This window comes from Chelmon rostratus, chromosome 18 (genome assembly GCF_017976325.1).
Source record: "Chelmon rostratus isolate fCheRos1 chromosome 18, fCheRos1.pri, whole genome shotgun sequence".
Lineage (NCBI taxonomy): Eukaryota > Metazoa > Chordata > Actinopteri > Chaetodontiformes > Chaetodontidae > Chelmon > Chelmon rostratus.
The window spans coordinates 11192402-11214952 of NC_055675.1; the positions used below are offsets into that span (position 1 = coordinate 11192402).

Consider the following 22551-nt stretch of genomic DNA (forward strand, 5'->3'; position numbering starts at 1 on the left):
GCTAGAGAGAGAGGATAGAGGTGAGGAGAGAAAGACAGCAGGGAGAACAGCGGGGGGGCTCCTGTTCGACTGTCAGCAGAGAAGGCAGCTCTCCATCCAGCTACCGGGGCGTCTTGTCCTGACAAGCTGCTTCACCTTCGGATGACGCGGCCATGGGAACAAACAAGAGTCCACTTGTGCTGCTGGCACAGCGCTGCTTCCTGCGCTTTACCAGGGGACAGGGAGGTACCGCCGCATGCGTCTACGAGTGTCTGCGCGCTCGCCAAATCTGTCACGGGGCGCAGCGTGAGTCACAGCCAGCCTCCATTCGTGCTTTGAATCATGACTCAGTTTATGGGCACAGACTAAAGGATAAGCTCTTTAGATGCAACTCAATATAGCTCCCAGAACAGCCTCTTGTAGCTTTACAGAAACAAATCTCCGCTTTACAGACAGGCAGTAAACGCGTCTCAACCAAGATTAAATGCTGAGTCAGGCTAATAGTTAAGGTTAACCACGTGTCACGCACACTTCGAGATAACGCCCTCAAGTCTTAACTGAACATCTCAAATGAGGCATTTGAGGGTTAAGTTATTCTGAGTTTTGTGTCCCAAATTATGACTGCAGCATGTAGCAGCAATTGCACATAAAACGCACACTGAACACAGATCAGACCTCAATTTCAGGCTTCAAAGAGGCACATTCCAGCCTGCTGTGGTTAGTGCACAGCATGTATGCGTGTTGCAGCAAATTGACTCGAGCGATTTAAATGAGGACGAAAGAGACAAGAAGAAACAAAATCCATAATCAGGAGCCGAGTTTGTACTCGGCATTTTGTTTGCATTTAAGACTGAGAAACAGTGCAACAGCTTGGTCTGCAGATGAAAGGAGTGTTTATATATATTCACAAAGTCAGCGGAGTGTCAGTTAAATCTGGGGGTGAACTTGAAGCAGCTGCGGTGTCCAAACCTAATCCTCATCCCTCCTACGGCTTCTCATCCGAACGGTAGTCTGCCAGAAAAAACACCGGCTTTACACAAACCCTGTCACACCTCTATTGTCCATTCAAATACGAAGATGAATAATAGCCATTTTTTACACTTGCTCCTGATTCTTTTCATTCTGTTTGTTACACTGCCTCGGCTCAAAAATACATGCTTCCCCTTATTTAAAAACTTGAATCGACTCCCTTTCAGTAATTTTCACCTCCACACACAAGGCAGCTTTGTCTTGAATACGAAAAAATAGTGTCAGGCAGAGAAACTTCTCTTTTATCCTGTGAAGAGGAAAAACTAAAATGCTGCATCTAATGGCAATAACTTTTTCCAGGGGCCCACGAAGGAGTACTTATTGGGGCCAAACACCTTCCAGTTCTGACTGAATCCACATCAACACATCACTTCACAGTAGAAGCTGGCAGCTGGACCCCCTAACCTGACATGGAGATCATACGGACAAACAAAATACTGTGTAGTCTGATCCTGGAATAGTGTTTATTCTAGATTTAAAGAGCAAGTATCCCATCAGGCAGGTTGTTTTGGCCTTTAAACTGATGCATTGGTATTGAACACAAGTAAATCTTGTTCATCAACACACCAACAAAGTCATCAGCATCTATAAAACTGATTTACAGACACACACTTGTACACAGTTTTGCATAAGCCCTTGTGGGTTTCTAACAGCTACTGGAGAAGAGCTCCACTTTAAATTGCTGATCGAAACAGCATGCATCGATTGAGCTGGAAGGATAAACTCCCGACTGCATAAACCTGTACTGTCTCACCAGTCCTCCGAACACCGCTCACTTTTAATCAAGAACAATGGAGCAGGAGGAGAGCAATCACATCATTAGACACTTAATAATAAAGCCAACGCTTGCTGCTCATAAGACACAAGCTGGTGCAAGAGGCCTGGAGCCTAAAGCTTTCACCTGCTTTCATTTCAACTCTGAAAGTCTATGTGCAGCATGTTTACCTGAGCGATCAGAGGCACTATTCTCCATTCCCGCTCTTAGTGAAACGAGAACACGTTGCACAGAAGCTGCCCATTAAAATTCCAATGTCGTCATGTGTCCCTGATTTTGTTAACAAACAAACTACAGTATAAACGCTGGTCAAAGTGTCTGTGGGCGACTGTTAAGCACCAAAACACACAGACTATTCACTGAGTTTAAGTATGCATTAGGGACAGCTTTGACCCAAAATGAAATAGCACTCATTTTTCATTTTAACTTTAAAACTTACATTCACTGAAGATGCTTAGAGGGCACCAACACATTAAGAGAAGAGGTTGAAAGAGAGAGAATTAAATTAGGTGAGAAAAGAGAGGAAGAAAGTTAATCAGCAGCTGCAATGTTGGTATTGCTTATAAAATAAAATGTAAAATAAAATGTTGAGTTTTTTTTTAATCGTTTATGTATGAATGATATGTTTGCAAATGAGCTGCAAACAAGCGATGGTGAGCATATTAACAACTCTTAAGTAATTACTGTCATAGAGGTGCTCACAGGAATAGTTCTGTCATTTTGCAGAGTTAGATGTGAAAATAAAACCACTCTCATTTCTGTAGGTTAAATATGAGGCTACAACCAGCAGTCGGTTAGCTTAGCTTAGCATTAAGACAGAAAATGTGGGGGAAACATCTAGTTGCCTTGAAATGTCAGAGTTTGTACGGATTAAACATATGACAAAAGATGTGTTAATAAGTGATCTATAGAGGCGATGGCACTTTTGGACAGCTAGCCAGGCTAGGTCTTCTAGTCTTTATGCTAAGCTAAGATAATCAGTGGCTGGCTGTAGCTTAATATTTATCGAGATGAGAATGGGATCAATCTTCCCACGCATGTCTCAGGAAGAACACCAACAGGAGTATATTTCTGAAAGTCAAACTACTGCTTGACCCTTGAAAGAATCAAAGAACAATGAAAAGACATTTGTCTTACACTTCCTCCTTCATCATGGGAGGCCACGCTTGTAGGAGGAGCATGAGCAGCTGAAAGTCTTCCCACTTTTGTGCAGCGTCCAGCAGCTCCAGGAAGAGGGCGTACCTTTTCTCCTCATTCTCCACATCTTCTATCTGAACCTGAGAGGAAGAGCGTAGAGAAAGGCAAATGAGTCTGAGAGCGAGACGCAAAGGGTCTGCTGTGAGGATCTCAGCTGTAAGATATCAGCAGGTCATTGAGCACAAAGCACAAATTATGTGCGTGAAGTGTGTTCCGGCAAGACTAACCACCACCCGCTTCTTTCAAATGTTGCTACATGTGCAATGTTGTGGATAAATGTTGTGATAAATGGCAGCATCGCCCACCGAGAAGCGGATTTCGGTGATCTGTTATCTTGGCCACTTCCACTGGGCGCCATCCAACACAAATGGAACAGAAAAAGGAGAACAGCTTTCATTGATTTCTAATGCAGCACGCTCTCCATTGTGGTGGCAAAACTTGACAACCTAATGACTGCAGACACACACAAACATTCCCTCTCGACGAGTATCAAAGTCCCCGAACCTCAAACATGTAACGGCACCACTCACTGTTAATCAAACTAGACCAGTTTGCACCCATGTCTGTATATACTCATGTACTGCATGTAGTGAAGACTTTGAGGGAACATAAATAAACGTATTAAGTGCATTTTTTTTGTAAAAAATGAAAGCCATCACTATATTGACATTTGTTATTCCAGTAAATAACTGCCAGTGAGAAACATGCTGTCTTCACTTAGAGACTATTTTTCCAGAGGAGGACAGAGGACTGATAGAGAGCTTCATCACATGGTGCATCAGCAATCCCCTCAAGATCAATATCAGCAGAACCAATGAGCCTGTGCTGGACTACAATGCTTCAAATATGTATGTTGCTGCAAAGCTACATACAAATACTACAATGCACATGCTGTACAGAAGATCTATACAATCAGCACAGTTTCAAGGTGGGCAGCCGAGATTAGTGCCACCAATTCAGCGTCTGACAAATGTTATTGTTCCTCTGTTATGCTGCTGAATAATGGCCAGGAAAGTGTTTTTGCAGAACGCCATCACAGGCACAGTGAAGCTGACCTTTGATGTTTTGGATATAAAATGTCATCACGTCATCATTTTCTCCTCAGAGACTTTTGTATGAATTGGTGTCATAATTAGCGGATGAATTTTTGAGTTACGGCCAAAAATGTGTTTCGTGAGGTCACAGTGACCTTTGACCAGCAAATTCTAATTAGTTCACGGTCGAGTCTGAGTGGACGTTTGTGCCAGATGTAATGAAATTCCCACCAGGCGTTCCTGAGATATCGCGATCACGAGGATGGGACGCAAGGACGGACAGATGGATGGTCAACCTGAAAACATAATGCCTCCGGCCTTGGCTGTTGCCTATAAGAGAGAAGTCAAGCGGGAGAGTGTAAGAAAAAGAGAGTGAGAACGAATGAGGGAGGGTTAATGTGGAAAAAATGAGAGGAGTAGGCGGCAGAGGGAAAGTAATTAATTTTCTTCTCAAAGGTTGGCTTCTAGTGTGATTTAACAGTTCAGAGAGCGGCTGATTTCTGAGGGGAAAACTACAACCTGCCAAAGCATGGCTGCTGCAAAGACAGGCTCTGTCACACACGCACGCATACATGCACGCACTCACGCACACACACACACACACGCACGCATGCACGCACGCACGCACGCACGCACACAGACACACACACAACACAACACAACACAACACAACACAACACAACACAACACAACACAACACATACATCACTTGCAGCCAGACTCATAAAACACAGCTTCAGCCTCAGCGGTGCGATCAAATTTATGACTGGATATCTATGTAAAGCCTGGCAATATTTCATCACTATAAAGGTCTATACAAAGTCCAATTTAAACATTCTGAGACGCTGGGAACTGCCTGTGGATGAACCGGTAAACACATACCTCTTCTTTCATCCGTTGTTTTTCAGTCGTGGGACAGTTTTGTAATAACGTTGTGTTAGCACAGAAACCATCTGTGCACTTCTTCTATTTGTACCGGTAAAGATCCAGCTCCAAAGTACTCCGACTTGGACTAGCAAATGAAGCTGTCCCATTCACAATAATTTAATGAGGCAGGAAGACACTTTTCCTTAGTGAGCATAAATTGTCAGTGTGTTTTTCCATTGGCACTTTTGGCCACGGCCAGTCACACCATTCTGCCTTGATTTGCGTTTCTATTACCGGAAACGTGCCTAGTCACGCTCAGGTTGGACCGCCTCCAGAGTTGGGCCAAAGCGTGCCGGACCCGCCTAGAAGCAGGTTCTGGTGACCTCTCGCCGACCATGGCCCACCCCTTCTCTCCCTCAAACAAGCACATGTTGTGAGACTCAGCTCCTGTCTGTACAGAAGAGAGAAAGCTGTTTTGAAAAGTCTCTGTGTGTTCAGCTCTCAGTACTTTTAAGGCTTCTAACTGAATCTCTATGGTTTGAAGTTTAGCTTCTCTCCCGTGTCCCTGTTTGCACTTTCAGGTATCTGCTCTATTCTACCGTTTCATGTTCGCTTTCGGCTGTCGTTACTGCTGATGAAACTGCTACTTCATAATAAAAGTTTCCGAATAGTAAAACAAAGGGGAATTTTTATTGTGACGAATTATAGGAAATGAAATGTGTTTATCACCGCAGTAGCGGAGCTTTGTTCGCTGCTTTTCTTCAATAAAAACAAGTCTGCTAATGCTGCAGGGAGGAAGAGTACAGGCAGAAACAGCCATGGTGAGATGATAGATGAAGAGCTGCAGACAACAGGCTCTGACTGCATCTCTGCAAACAGCTCACCTCCAACAGGTAAACAGCTTCTTTTACCTGCAGTGCCATGTGATGGAAAAACACTTGCAGCAAAAGTCACAGGGGACTTTTATTGTGATGAATTTATTATCATTAGTTGAAGACGCACCTTTGAGCAGGTAGCCCTGTTGGAACGGAGATTCAAATCCCTGCCATGCTGAGCCGGCATGCTGAGTGATGGTGAGCATGGTGAAGTTAGCGTCCTAGCACAATGTAAAAGTTGTAAAAGGAAAACAATAAAAATCTCTTCTGTTTTTCATCAGCTACATGGAAGTTAAAGATGAAATGCAAAGATTTGTTTTTAGACTTACAGTATCCAACCAACAGCATTATATTTTTAACTGGTCTGACAATTTGTTTCTTCCTTTGTGGCTTGTGGGGCTCCATATAATCCACTTGCTCTTGTAATTGTGCCACAGTGGACCAACACTACATGGAATGGATGAACGGCAATTAAACAGTACTCGCATCAGCTGATTTCCTTAATAAAGTATCTGTTACTCCTACTGATTTTGAGACATTTGAGGTGTTTAACCTCTAATTTATAAGCAACAGCACGTGCAGATAACCGGCAGCACCGCAGATCCATACTTAGCGGTGTGCTGAAGCATCTTATAATGTGGGATGGAGCAATAAATGAGTAAAGCTGAAGCCCAGGACCCTCTGGAAATGGAGGTCACTTGGGAAACAGAAATGGAATCTTAACTACCTGTAAAAAGCCCTCGCTGCAATCTAAAGCTCTCAAATCCATCACTGAATGTAAACTGCAACCCAAAGCCTGTTCATCATTGTTATTGCCTTCCTGGGTTATGAACACTGAATACTGATCGCTGTCTCGCTATTGACGAATTTTCTGACGTTTTATGGCAACATTTATTCATTATGTTTGAAAATTCAATGGTATGGAAGGCCTTGGGATTCCCTGGTAATATTGTGACTGCATGTTCTATTAAACACATTATGAAGTGCACTCAGATACATTCACACAGTCATACAGTCTTTTCTCTCTCTCTCTCTCTCTCTCAAACACACACCCACATGCACATGGTCATGTTTCCATCACTTTAGGGGACATTCCATAGACTTACATTCACTTCCTGGAGACGTACCCTGAACAAAACCAGTACTTGCCTAACCATAACCTTAACCTAAGTCTTCACTCTAACATTCAGTCCTTTATGTTATGGGGGACTTGTGCTTTGTCCCCATAAGGACACACAATGTGACTGTGTAAATAGATTTATGCCCCCACAACGTTGTCACCACACACACACACACACACACACACTCATCAAAACTCACCTACAGTACAACGCAAATTAAATCGCTGCCAATTACTACGTGGCTGTGAGGCTTTTATTTTCTTAACAAGGGAGGATGGTAATTAATTATGCCTGGTGATTAAAATCAACATTTCCTCTGTGGTGTCGTACAAAGAACAGAGTGCAGGAGGGCAGGAGGGCAGGAAGAGGAGGGGGGAGGGAGAAGGAAAAGGACGAGACCGTCAGCCAATACCGTAACATTTAGCAGAGGAGTGCTGACAAATTAGATCCGACACACAGCCTCTCAGTCAATCAGCCGATCTAAATATACGTACACACCGTGGGCACAAATCTGTCCACTTCCATGTATATTTATAACACTTTTTATGCTCTTTCATCTAATGTAAATGCTGCCTTTTCCATTTGTCAGACCTTCAAACACATTCAATCCCAATTTCTCTCTTTCCTCGCCATCTGTCTATCCCAAGATCAGTTACTAAGACAAATTTTTTGCCATAAATGCTAATGGCACAGTACATTTGTGAACAAGACTCTATATTTCGCATCTGACTTGTTTGTTCCTATGGCCCATCTCCACTTCCCCATTTGGAGGACAACTTTTTAAACAACTGTCAGATTTTGTATGTAAGTGAAAAAAAATATACTTGAGTGTACTTAAAGTACATTTAAATATTGCAAAGTATGTTTCAAGTACATTTATAGAAAATGGGTACTTACTTAAATAGACTGAAAGCATACTTTTAACAAATATACTACAGTAAAATATATGTTTAGTACAATTTAAGTTCAACTTTTAAAGTGCTCCTTTAACATAATTGCTGTCAAATACTTTTCTAGTATATTTCCAGTAAGCGTGTTAAACACTTTCGGCATAATAGTGCACTAGAAATAAACTTACTAATACATACAGATTAAAAGTATTACATTTTATATGTAAGTATATAAAAAGTGTTGAGTCATACTCTATTAATGTCAGATTTAATGCACACTCAAAGTATAACTTACATTACATTCTAAATGCATGAGCCAATATAAAATAATCAGTATATCTGCAGTATATTAAGTATACTTAAAATAGTCCCATTTTTAGAAAAGTCAAGTATACTTCATACAACTTAAGATGGATTTTTGTACAACTTAAATACTACTTAAGTTTAATAAGTACAAAATTAGTGGTCCCAATTTAGCACACATCAAGTATATGCATGCTAGCTTCTTTAGCTAGCTACAGTAGCTACAGCTGACCAAAATCCCCTCAGCGATACCTCAGCCGGTAAGATCGACGGTCGCTGGCTAGAAACAACCTCTGTCTGACGTCGTTGTTTCATCATTGCTATGAATTGGGTGTGGTAAATCTGCCACCTCTTATGAACAAATGACTCATTTCAGTTATATGAACGTGCCAGTTGTGTGCAAACACTTGCTATTAAAGATAAAGCATACACACATGATCGCAGACACGTAAACATCAACAGGTGCTGGCGAAAAGGCAAACACACACACACACACACACACACACACACACACACACACAGGGAAACACATAAATTCTGTCAACACAGCGATTCATGGAAGCCAGTTGCAACCAGCGACGCTGAGGGTCAACAAACAATATGACACCCTACAAAAACATTTCTGTGGGACAGAGATCAGCGCATGCACACGGGCATGAAAATGAACACACAGAAAAAAGCTGCGAGCTCTCACCATCTGTAATTTCAAGCTTCAGAACCACTGATTTCCTTTTTTTTTCCTGCCGGGCACGGGAAACAGTGGCGCTGAATTTGTGCCGGCCACATGCTACACCGTCGCCCACTGTGACTGGAAGTAGCCATGCTTTTAGAGGAATGATACTCAGGGACACAGGAAACGAGGGGAAAGCATAGAAATGAAGTAAGCAGACGGGGAGGCTGCAGTAAATGAAACATGACAACTAGTAGTTACCAGCAGCTACAGTATTGCTCTTTGACGACCTTTTACTTTTCAGCAGGGGAAGAAGTGAAAACCTCAGCGGCTGCTTGGCTGTGCCTCGGTACATGTGTGCGAAGTGATACGATAAAATGGGTTATACATTTTCCCAACTGCTCTGATTTGTTCATAAACTGGTTATGAGATTTCATGAGCCTTTATTGCATTAGAAAGCAATATGTGGTGAATATGGGGTGCTTCACCGCACTGACATTGGCCTTATCTCTTTGTAAAAATGCAACACACACACACACTTATTTTGCTACACCACTAAAATGTCATCACTCTTAGAGTTTTATAAAGCCGTACAAGAACGCAGCCACGTGCACATTTCTACAGGACAAACAGCAATTACAGGGAATGTTGTAGTTTGTCCGAAACAGCTTGTGCAGTTAGACAGGGCATCTCCTCCACTGATTAAAAACTGCAATGCAGTCTCACCCTGCGATCAGCATATGATAATAAAACAGGGGGAAGAAAGAGAGGAAGTGCATTTGAGGGTGTGTGTGAGAGAGACGGAGAGAGACGCTTTTGGGCAAATCGATATGCAGAGCGGAAAGCTGTCAGAAGGCACGTGGCTGAAGACACACATACACACACACACACACACACACACACACACACACACAGAGTGCAAAAAAGGATAAAAATGGAGATGAAGGGGAAAGGACTGCAGTAGTGTGTGTTTGTGTGTGTGTGTGTGTGTGTGTGTGTGTGTGTCTATTCCTCCTGAGAGTTACTGGCATGAGACTTCTTTCACTTCATTTAAAGGAGAACACACACACACACAAACACACACCAAAACATAATAAGGATCTTGCAAACAGGCGCGCAGGTGTGCACACACACAATCAAAAACAATCAGCTGAATGCCACTGAAACAGAGCTTCAATGAACTCCTGTGAAATAATTTCCTCCATATGTCGCCGTCTTTCCTGAAGGAACAAACTCCGACTAAATAAATATTCTAACATCAAAGAGCTCTACTGTCGTCTGTTAAATGTGAACTGCTTTCAACACACAGGTGACACTAGAAGGTAATGTTGTAGATAATTTTAGACACACACACACACACACACAGACACAGGGTGAAAGAAGAATGCCCTATACACTTGTCAAGGTAACCATAGGGGTGTGCTTCCACTGATTTTAGCTGATTTTAGTGAACATCCAACAGCTAATATGATATTTATATTTTTGTTGTAATGTAGTTTTGTTTCCGGGGGTTTGCTTGTTTCAGTTTAGTCTTCATTGTTAAAAAAATGTTTAGTTTTAGTTGCTTGATAATGCAATAAACACACATCATCGCACTACAGAAACAGAGCAGCTCCTTGCTAATCATAACCGTCCTATAGGAACAGACAGCCTACTTTCTGAATAACAGCCGCAGCAGGGTCGGCTGAGTCAGCTTCACACGCCACATGCTATTGCTCTGGTATCAAATGTCAGCTAGATCCCGTGGATGCAAGAAATGGAAGAGTTCCTTCAGTGCAAACTTCAAATGTGAGTAAATGAAGCGAGAGCTCAAAAGCCTTAACGACCATTAACTGCGGATAAACACTGCCAAAAAAAACCTTGTAATATTAAAGACCAACACAAAAAAGATGCGGTGTGTTGTCAACACTGTGTCAACCCGGTGTCAAAATGCACAGCTCATTCAAGGGATTCCAGCTAATGTTTCATGCGCTAAATTTGTAGTAGTGTCACTTTGATCGATGGCGTCAGGAATAAAAGGTAAACAAGGGATTGCGAAAGAAAGACCATTAATAAAAAAGCCTTTTTACCGGGGATGTCAGTTTAATGTCACCACCTACAGTGGCTACAGTGTTGATCACAGAACAGAATATGAATGTTTGAGGCCGGTGCAGCGGCCACCCTGGCGAAAGGTGCTGACTGACTTGCTACATTTTGTAAACATGCCTCCAGTGTTTTCACCTCATCTCACACATGAAGCACTGTCGCTTGTAAAAGAGCGCTGTCCATGGTGCTGAAAGGCTCTGGAGGCTCTGTTGGAGGAACAGTGCGTTCCACGCCGTGGCTCCGTGAACTCGCCCAGTTCTGTCGCAGCAAACAGCCTGCTGGTGGTTTCTGGCTGTCAGGAGAAATGTGCCATTTTTTTAGTATACTATTTAAAAAGTCCCAATTTTTTATTTTCAATCATATATATTCACAAAAAACAGCATAACATGAGAGTTACAGATGAAAAATGAACGCGTGTATCAGCTTCTCTTAGAGTTATTTTTGTCCAAGCACCGGTTCGGTCTGCCCCCACAGCATCATGCAATTAAGATGCTAAATGAGAAAGCTGGGATCAGAGTGTCAGTCAGAATATGCAAATTTGGGGCCTGCTTGAAAAATTTCACCCCACTTGTGATGAGAACCCTCCTACAGCACTGATTAAATTTTCAGTGTCAAAGGGGTTGAATCGAAACAAATAAAGATAATGGCCGACGTGTTAAGAGACACTCAAGATGACAATAAATAACCACAGGACGGGTTACTTCTCTCACTTTTCCTGAATCTACAAAAACAGCATGCATCAGTGCATAACAATTGAATATTTGCTGCAAAGATAACACAATGACTTTAAATTAAAGTCTGTGTTGATGCTTTCCGTTCCTGTCTAACATATTACATTATCTGAACAACAGCACATGAAAGTGGTTAGATGTACTGTTTAAAGGTTTTTCCACATGTGAAACAGGAAGTAGAAGCATTTTGCGTATAACTACAGTGCTTTGTTTTTGCTTTATTTAAGAGAGAACGTGACAGAACTTTATTTAGGACCATTAGGGTTAAACTTATCGCTTCAATTGACCTCAAATCAGACCAACTTCACATGCAAATGACGCAATATTCAAGATTAATTTTGGACTCGAAACAACTTTCAACCTCAAATAACAACACGAAGATTTCAGCTCGAGGAGGTACTTCAAACGTTTCCACCGGGATTGGAATCACACACCATTTGATGTTGTTTCTACCAAATGCATGTGATGAGTTTGAGGTGTTACATAAATCTCATGTGTTTGATCAATCATTTAACACAGCCATGTTGGAATACTTGTTGCCGTGCATGAGGTTTTGGAGGGGCGGTGTCTTAACGCCTCAGACTCCATAATTTAGACTTGCTTGTGACTGATCTCTGAATACAAAGGCTGAAATATAAAGCGCTGTGGAGAGTGAATGGCTCTGGTGCAGCGCATGATGCCCAGGGTTTCCAGTTGTTTGGATGTGGCCCAACTCCACTAAATTATTGACCGCTTCTGCTGACATTAAAAGAATTTAAAACAGACATGAAACCCTCAGTGAAGCAGTGACTATTTCAATCAGAAAAGGCTATTTATTGAAGGTGTGAGGCAAACGCTTATACAGTCAGCTACAGTAGTCACTGAATGGATTACAGTCAAGATGAGACCCCGTCTATCACACGCAGCTCAGGAGATCACAGTGATTGATCAGTCAGGCGTACACATTGTGTGCATGCTTTGCTGCAATTAGTCGAAACAGCATGTTGGATTAAAACAGAAAACCCAACACGTGTCTGGCCTGAAAACAGCTCCATCATTCATGCTCAGCAGGGCACCTCTGAGCAACAACGCACAGGACTTATGAGACGTAACAAGCATTGCTGCCGGTCAAGCTGAAGTTTGTTTAAAGTTTAGTAATGACCACTTAAACTTTTAACATCAATAAGTCTCATCAGAGGTTCATTTGAGTACGGAGTTCACAGTCACAGCTCAGCCTCCCTGTCTGCCCTCACAGAACATCCTCTGGAAACAGGCTAAAAAGGTATAATGTCTACCATGTTCACAATCTGAATTTAGCGTGTTAAACATGCTAATTAGCATTCTAATTAGCTCTGAACACAAGAGGTTTGTTTTGCAGGTATTTGGTCCTAAACACAAAGTATTAAACAAATACAAAAATCTGACCTGATGGTGTCGCAAAAAGAAAAATCAAGGGGTCGCCAAAGTCATCAGGCTTCATTCTCTGGGTATTATTCCAGTCAGCCTGATAGCTGTCAAACGTTCCGCATTCCAAAAATATCAGCCTCGTGGTGGCGCAAGTGAGGACATCACCGAAGTCTCTTCCAGGACCCATGAATGTCAAAATCTTCTGCCCGTCCATCCGATAGATTTCACAACATAAACTAAACATAAACTAAAATCCAAACATGAGAAAGTCAGCGGATCACCAAGGTCATTAGGATCCATCCTCAGGGAACTGTGGGGACATGTACCAAAGGCAATGGTAGTTCATCCAATGGTCGCTGAAATATTGGACCAAAGCCGTGGACTCACAGGCACAGCTAAAAACACAGACCTTTGCCCTCACACTGTAGAACTAACTAACGGCCAATTTCTCACACGCTATATAAGGCAAAAGCTTTTCAGAAAAACAATTTACAGACTGCCGCAAATGTAATTTCAAAGCACATTTTGAAGAAACCAACGGCAATGTTCAATCAGGCTTCCTGTAATGACTGCCTCAAACAGCCCAGTAGCAGATATGAAGCATGGCAATAATGGAAAAGGACACTAGCATTACCACTACTCCAGGCAGAAACCAACAATGACGTGACACGTACAAGAAAAGCCCCATGTACACACCACTGATTGTATCATCCACACACATACAGACCTAAAACATGTCATGCCTTCACAGCTGACAAGAGCTGACCCTGTGACTCACTTGTCGAAGCATGCAGCGAAAACATCATCGCCTCTGTTCGTAACACCGTGGCAGACATGTTAATGACCAGCGTCGCCATCGCCGTCCATCTCGACAGCTCGCCCCACCCTCACTCATCACATCGCTGCCAATCAAGAGAGCGAGCACTCAACCCCACCTTTCTATCAAATGAGCGGAATAAATGGAGGATAGCATTTTTTATTAAATACCATGACACGACAAAGGCTCCAGAGTCAACTTCATCATTTAATGGTGTCAGCTTGTTAAATTTAATTGCCTCTCTTCAGATAACTGCTTCCTAGAGGTTTTACAATACAGATTGTCATGAAGTGCTACAAATTACTTGATGTTGAAAAATTGAGACATGTTGTCCCACAAGAGAATTTATTTTTTCATCCTGGATTGTACTGTTGTATTGTAGACTTTCTGCTAGCCAACAAGCTTTATTGATAAAACAATTTTCATGTCTTAAATCATGATCACCAACAAATCTGCAGATACAAAATGCATTATTTCAGTTCGCAACATTGTTTCAAGAAAATCTACTTTATTTTGATTATTTAAGTTGTCTTTGTCAATATCATTCATCTATTTGGTGAACAGATGTCATAGAGCCAGATTTTGGTCAGTTTTGAGAAAATCCAGCATATAGTTACTGCGTTTTGGCTTTGGAGGGCAGCACAGCTGTCAACAATTAAATTACAAGCATAAAAAAGGGTCTATAATAATAGTAATAATAGATAATGTGACCCTGACTGGAAGGGAGTGGAGTTAAAAACAACAAAAAGATGCACAGGTGCGATCTTGATTAGAGTTTAATTAAGTTTTTAAATCTTGAGAAACCACATCTATCTAAAACTACTGCACCTGACAGTCCTGTCAAGGTAACATGACACATGAGAGCGTTCGCCTGTCCGAGTTAAATCAAAGATGCATCGCTCCTTCCTGAATTTGTATGAGCCGTTAGTCAAACACAAGTGAACTCCTGCCCCCATCAACAAATCTGCCTGATAATCTTCTCTGTGACTTGGCAATTATCTCAGTCCTTGACCTGAGAGGGAGAGACGGGGAAGGGAGGGGGGGGGGGGACACAGGATGTGGGCATGTCAGTGTATTGGACTGGGAGTGCCTGTGGAGCCGTGGGATCCAGAGATCTCTGTGTCTGGCCTTTACTGAGTGTGCTCCGAACGAGCTCATCAATATTCATTGACCCGTTCTGGCTAATGTCCCCAGCGACGGGCAGAATAAAGTTGCAGAGGTCGCACACTTCACAAGGGGAGAGAGAGGCGGGGAGAGCGAGGGAGAGCGTGAGCGACGGCGAGAGAGTGAGCGGGGATGATGAGAGGGCACAGGTTTCAGACAAAATGAGAGCAAAGAGAAGTAAACACCAAAAGGGCAAAGCCTCGGGGCCTGTGGGGGGTTGGGGAGTTTATTACGACTTGAAAGTGCAACACATAAAACATGCAGAGGAAACATGAGCGCGACGATAGAGACACGCACACCCGTAGAGAACAAACAAACGCACACACAAACACCCTTGTGTATGCAAAGTATGACATGACAAGATGAGTGCAATGACAAACAAATACAGCTTCTCTAACCTCTCCCTGTATTTATTATGCTTTTTCTTGATCGCTCCCAGTAGGCTGGGGTAGATCTACATTGTATAACATGACGCCTGAGAATACATAATGGTACGCGCCTCGAGAGAGGAGTGAGATAAGAGACGGGAGGCAAGACACAGAGGGGGAGTGGTTAGAAAGGATCGGGAGATCAAGGTTGCGAGGAAAGAATGAGCTGGGAGCTTGAAACCGTCTTAACACGGAGACATCAATATCAAACATGCATGCATAATCTACCTTTAGAGTATATTTTAATATTAAACCCATTTGTGCCGAGCTCTCCTTCATCATGCATGCGTATAGGGGCAGATGAATATTCACAATGAGAGGAAGGCCAAGGACAAGAGAAGATGCTGCATGATGGGATGTGTGTGCGCGCTAACACACACACACACACACACAAAAAAAAGCCCACATGGCTAGACAGATGAGTATCAGTTAAATGCCTTGAGTTGCATACAGTTAAAGCCCGCTTTTAGATGTAGATGTAAGTGGACGGTTAAGCTTGGATGCACGCTCACACACATGCTCAGGCTGAATAATGCCAGTTGAAGTAAAGCCTTTACCAGGTGCTACAGCGCAGCGAAGAACGTGCCAAAAGAGATAATGGTGCATGAGTGCCCCCACTTCATCTCAGACTTTACTGTCTTTCTCCCTCCTTCTCGCCTGGATCTGGGCTGCCCACTCCCATCACTTCAGCTGTCCTCAGGCTCTTTCCTCCTTATTTCTCCTCTTGTCTGTCTCCCTATCCACATCCCCTCGTTCCTTGTTTATTTTATTGCTCTGCCTCCTCTGAGGTGTTTTTTGACTGAATCATCAGCGATCCCACCGAGATGACAAAGTGTTGTGCTCCTCTCTCCCGGCTCCGAGTTAGGAGCGGAGCATAAATAAAGTTTCCGCAAGGAGCCGAGGGGGATAGATAAAAGCTGCCAAAGCAAGTGGAATTATAGCTGGGGCTTGGCTATCACGACAATAACCCCTGACCTGTTGTATTAGAGTGTGGCCATAAGATAGCTTCCTCAACCCCATCACATTTATTATTTATCTACTTGGAAAGAGACTCTGCTCTCTCTCCCTCTCTCTCCTCTTTTATAACCCTCTCCCTCCAGTCCAGGCTCATTCACTTTCATCAGACAAATCTTTCTCAGCTTCACTGTCCGGCTTCTCCTCTCCACACAGCCTTCACCTCTGCAAAGCTCTGTCCTCTTTTTTTCCCCCCACACAATCCCAGGTGGGACAAATCCGGAAGTTCTCTTCCAGTTTGCAACTTTTCTAACTCTGGATCAAGGCGGCCCGTCCGCCCATTTGTCAATATGTAATATGTGAGTGTGTGTTTGTGTACCGGAGGGGCAGAATGACGATGGTCAGACGCAGACAAAACACGCTGTTCTGTCATACAACAACACTGCCGCTAATGCTTCAGTTTGTGCTTCAGTCATATCACACAAAGGTGTGCCAGCCATCTGTGCAGTTCCATTTGTCTTCTTTCATTGTTATGCTTGGATTTCTGTCATGGCTGAGGCTTATCTTGTCAATATGGTTTTGCATACTTCAAACTGTGGCCTTAATATTTAAATATACGGCAGGTGGAGTGGGATATGTTACAGACTCATTAATGAATGCGCGCTCTCCTCCCCACACACTTCAAATATTCAGAATCCTTAAGGCTTTTAATGCCTTGTGTAAGATACTACAGCACAACCATGTGTGTGAGTGTGCATGTGGACTGGGCGCCGATGCACGTGGCACATCTGTTTGAGATATGTGCACGCGTGCATATGCTCCGCCTCTATTACATCGTGTCCAGAAATGATGGAGCTGTGTAATTTTTAGCTCAATTGGTGCATACGAAATGAGAATCACCTTGCTGTCTTTCCACAGAGAGGAAAAAAAAGGTGGAGTGAGAGACAGATTGGTGAGCTGGCTGTGTCTGGCCATGCAAAACAAGGTTGAGCAAGATGAGTAAAAATTGAATACTGCATGGAAGTGTCAGTCATACGATCATGTGGGGCACACATGCATAAAGACCTCTACCTCATTCAACTTTTCCTAAAATCAGGTCTAACACCAAAAGTAGGCACATGAGCAGACACGACTAAAAAAAAAATGGACAATACAAAAGGGAAGACCTCTGAGAAAAACGGCGATGTGTTTGCCAAAAGTTAATTGGAAAGTTAAACCGTGATCGAATCTAATCTTCAACAACTCTTTCCGGGGAAAACCGAAATGAAAACGTGCCTCGCGAAAAGTCAAATAAGAGCTGTGTCTGGGTTAAAGTGTGGAGTCCCGAGGCTGTGTAGCTGCAGACTGGAGGCTGACAGAGTGCAACAACAACCGCCTGCCCTGCTCCGCTCGGCTCAGTTCATTCATATTAGATAGACGGCGCTCTGCAAGGCCAAACAGCACACCGCCAAAACAATGTGTTACAGCAAATGATCCGTGACATTGACAGAGAGAAAAGGGGCTTGTAGCATGAATCAGCTCGCACTGTTGATGAGCTTAGATGATGACTTTTCATACACACACATATGCACACACACACGCACACATGCAGGTGGATCCTCCCCTGTGCTCTGCCACATTGAGAGTGCACGCAGGGGTGAAGACCTTGATGCAGTGACTGGGCTCACCTTCCTTCACCATGTGTGTGTTCGTATATGTGTGTGTTCTAACCCTCAGTGCTAGCGCAGTCGTGGGATTTAGCGCAGTAATTAAACGTTTCTGCATGGAAACATAAGGCTACAGCACAGACACGCGTCTCACACACACACACACACACACACACACGCACACACACACACGCACACACACACACGCACACACACACACTTGCTGTCAGATGTCACACTTTCTGAAATGCCATAAACAAATGACACTAAGTATATTGTTATTAGTGGCATAAAGGCCAAACGCACAGTACACACACACACACAGACACAACAGACCCTCCAATCTTGACAGTGCTGACATTTGGACACCCTGCTGTTATGGCTAATCATTCAAAATGAAGTCACAAAATCTATCCCTGGCTTCACCTCTCACGCCCTCCCTCCCTGTCCTCCCATATCACCTCCCCCTCCTCCTCCCCTCTACCTAAATGTCAGCATTTCCATTGGGCTCATTAATAGCTCCCTTTTTGGGTGTCGGTGCGCGTGCCTGTGTAGCGTGTTGGGATGCTGTGAGAGGGAGGAAGCATGATGTATTGGAATGGTAAGTGGCCTGCTGTTCTCTTTTTCTGTTTTAATATCATCCCTGAATCTTTCTCTCTCTCCATTTGTCTCTGATCCATCATTACCCCCCCCTCCCTACCGATTCTTTCTCTCTGTTTCCCTCTGATCCATCATCGCTGGGTATGTGCGAGGCAGCGGCTGTGAATCATGCAGTGGCCTTTCCACTGACACAGCCTGGCCTGACTCAGTCTGGACACCACTGGGCTAAAGAGCATCCATCACAATAGCATTTGTCTAGTGCTATCACAGGCTGGCATGCTAAAAAGCACATGCGTCTACCTGCTTGGGTCTATAGGACACATTGTATATGGATGAGGATGCATGGACAGAAACATGGGGGGGGGGCTCTTCACATTGGACTGCCAATGTGAAGAGACTACAAGACTTTTCAGATCCTAACAGACTGTGAGGATCTGAGGATTTCTTGACGTACTGTCAAAGAGGTGCGCGCACAAGGCGATGAGGCAAGGATGGAGGATTACACAGTAAGTGAATCAGATCTTCAGGAATACACAATGCAGCCTTGAAACAAACACAACCAGGTTATGAGGAGACTGGGAAACGAAGAGAGAGAGAAAAAGCTGCAGAAGAGATAACCTTTGGGCCAAATCAGCTGTGATAATCACAGACACTGTACCCAGAGTTCAAATTCAGCTAGGATGGTAATGCCTGGTAATTCCAAAATATACACGTGTGAGCTATTGTTAAGCCTGTGTTGCAGGATTTACTGTCCAGGGTGGCTTCAGCCCACCGTGACCCTCTAAAGGACAAGTGCTTAGCTTAGCATAGCTAATTGGATGGATCGTAAGACTGTGCCTAAAGTAGCTAAAGTCAACATTCTTATATTAACAGTGGACACATTTATAATGTGGAATATGAAATGACAAAATAACATTTCAAGCATCTTTTAGCACATCATTTTGGTTTGGTTGTGCTCAGCCACAACGCTTCTATTGCGTCACTTTCATCTGCAGAGGCAGCTGTTCTCCACATGTTCAGCACCACACAAAGTTCCACTCAGAAGTGAAAGTTCGGGCATCTGTTTACTCACTAGTTAGCCATATCAGTTTGAGTGGTGACAATATGCCGGCAGCCGATTAGCTTAGCTTAGCACAACAATTGGAAACAAGGGGAGGCAACTAGCCTGGCTCAGTCTTAACAAATTCCGCCTAACAGCAACGTCTAAAGCTCACTAATTAACACGTTACATGTTGTTTGATCACTCTCTTGTTTAATCTGTTGCCGTGTGCTAAGCTAACTGGTCGATAGCTGCAGCTTCGGATCTAGTGTGCAGACATTTTCTTATCTAACTGGGCACGAAAGCAGATAAATGTATTTCCCAAACTGTCATACATTTCCTTTAAGTGCTTCTGGGCAGAGACGCAAAAGTGAGGTCTGAGAAGAATTGACAGAATAGGTAATAAGCACAAATTTTTTTCAAATATTGTTCTGTTATGGCAGATAAAAATCTGCTTGTTTTTTAGGGTTGTTTTTTTTTATTTGGCTTGAAGTGTTTTTCTCGTTGACCCTATTTACTGCCTTTCATTTCAGCCTGACAGGCTGCCAACTGCCTGGAAGGTCTCCAACCAAAGGAGTCTCAGCCTGAGCTAATCTTTAGAAATCCATATCAGTAGTACAGTAAGTACAGTAAGCACCACTCTTACCACAGTAAGTCATATCACCTTTTGGCAACAAAACTAATCCTGTTGCATTGTGAAGGAATGTCATAATTTTCTCTCTGCTTGTCCCCTCTGCCAGAAGGTCAGCGGCCATGGTCAGGTCACTGTAGTAATGGCAGAATGTCACAGCAGACCATTTGCATCTGCAGCCTTACTATTTTACTGCCCCCTTGATTTTTAAGTTATATCCATATTTCTACTTTTAAAGAGAAAAAAAGATTAATATAATGCAAGTCTAGCGTGTCTGTAATTCATCAATGGCAATTAAAGAGGCCAATTTGGAGCACATTGAAAAGGGACAGCTATTTTGATTCTGAATAATTACTTGAGCAATTAAAAACCTGTCGTTTCATCCGTTCTAATCTGCTCTTTTTTGATCAATGAACCAATTTCCATTGCTTGCTCATTCTGAAAATTTCCATACAAAAACCTTTTGAAATATTACTTTCCTTTCTTTTTAATTTGCCACAAAACAAAAAAACACAGAACAAAACAAAAAAACATACAAAATTAATGACTATTGGGGGGGGGTCTGTGAAAATATTTTTTTCCCGTCCACTTAAATTTTAGCTTTGTTGATATTGAGGAAAGGGAGGAATACAAAGAGAGGTGGAGTTCTACACTGCACATCAGAGACAGGCAGACATACAGAAAGCGATGCAAAGGATGAGGAGATTCATTTCTAAGATCAAAGCCATGTTTTCTTCAATCTTATTTTCAGTTACATCTTTTCGAATTAAGACACTCAGACGACGTGTGTATACAGTATTTCTCTGCATGTGTGTACGTGTACATGTACATAATGTAATGTACTTAATGCATGGAAACTTTTGCACATTTGACAGTACTGCTGTGCGTGTGTGTGTGTGCGTGTGTGTACATATCGCTATTTTGCTGCTGCTTCTGATCGCAGGCGACAGTGCTAATCAGATGCCTTTGTCAGAACAGCAAACAGACAGCGGTGGAAAAGGAGAGATGAGAGAAACTCCAACTTAAAAATGCTACTGGTACCAGTTTCACTCACAAACTGCGGCTTGACAGCATGGTTGTCATGGAAATCACAGCAGGCAGCCTGTGTGTGTGTGTGTGTGTGTGCGTGTGGTGTGTGTGTGCAGAAGTATGTGTGTACTGCACAGGAGGGCTGAGTATGCAGTGAAACACGGATACAGTGGGGATTTTTGTGTGTGTGTGTGTGTGTGTGTGTGTGTGTTAGCCTGTGGGACACAGTTAGAAGGGAGCTGTGCTGATTAGTTAAGGGACCAGGAGGACAGAAAGGTAACAATACCGACTCTTTTCCCTCCTTCTTCATCCCCTTGTCGTCCCTGTCAGCACCTCACCTTTTTTTCTCAGAGTGCACCACCGCTCTCTCCTCCTCCTCCTCCTCCTCCACTTTCCTCTGTCTTTCTGGTTCTACGTCAACGTGATGAGGTCAGACTGGGGCACTGCCTCGTCTCTGGCATGGCCTCGGGGCACCAGCATGCCATGAGTGCCCACGTTGCTTACAGGAGGCACCGGCCTACCCAGCGTGATTACTGTGCCGCTGCCTTAAGCCAGCAACAGCCAGCGGAGACAGTGGAGTGTCACTTCAATTATGAGCCAAAAATGTAATAAATTTAAGAGTGGGTAGGCGTGTGCATTTTTGTGTGCAGATGTTGATAGGAAAAATCTCTCCAACTAACAAAGATTTGGCTTAATCAAAGCTAAATGAGACATTTGCCTCCAAAAACCCTGCTCACACATGCAAAGGCTTTGTGGTAGCCTCAAGGAGAGACTAGAGAAAGAGAGAAAATGGCACTTCATCTGAAATGAGTCCCGCTCTTAATCTTTTACAAGATTAATTAACTGATCTCTTGGATGAACACTCTCTTAAAGTGCATGTGTATGCCCCCCCATGTGTGCGTGTGTTTCTGCCAAATGTCGAGAGCGCACCCAATTAGTTAAAGAGTTTGGGCCCACGTCCTGCGTACCTGCGCTGACAGTGGCCCACGGCTGCACGCATACATTTACACATTGATCAACCAGCCCAGGCCATTAATTAGTCAGTGGGGGAACTTAATGACTAGCTACTCAGGTTAAACCAGGGAGGGGGAGGACAGGCAGAACCATGCATGCAAACACCCAGCATGGTTGAACCAGATATTGTACATACTGTATATTAAACACTGCTGCAAATATACAGGATTTATTTACATTTATTTACATTTTCCTGGACAAATTAAATCATCTCCATTAAATGATCCTGGATCAGCACCACAAGCTGCATCTGAAGACCTGTTTCCACTCAATCAATTTAAAGCAAT

At 43.2% G+C, this 22551-nt stretch overlaps 1 protein-coding gene across 1 annotated transcript in view; it reads right to left on the reverse strand.

The window, feature by feature from the left end:
- nbas (NBAS subunit of NRZ tethering complex) overlaps nucleotides 1-22551 on the reverse strand; it is a 146375-nt gene that overhangs the window by 14692 nt on the left and 109132 nt on the right. Inside the window, exon 50 of the mRNA XM_041958947.1 lies at nucleotides 2921-3060. Within this exon, the coding sequence (XP_041814881.1) occupies nucleotides 2921-3060 (140 nt within the window). The remainder of the gene's footprint in view (nucleotides 1-2920; nucleotides 3061-22551) is intronic.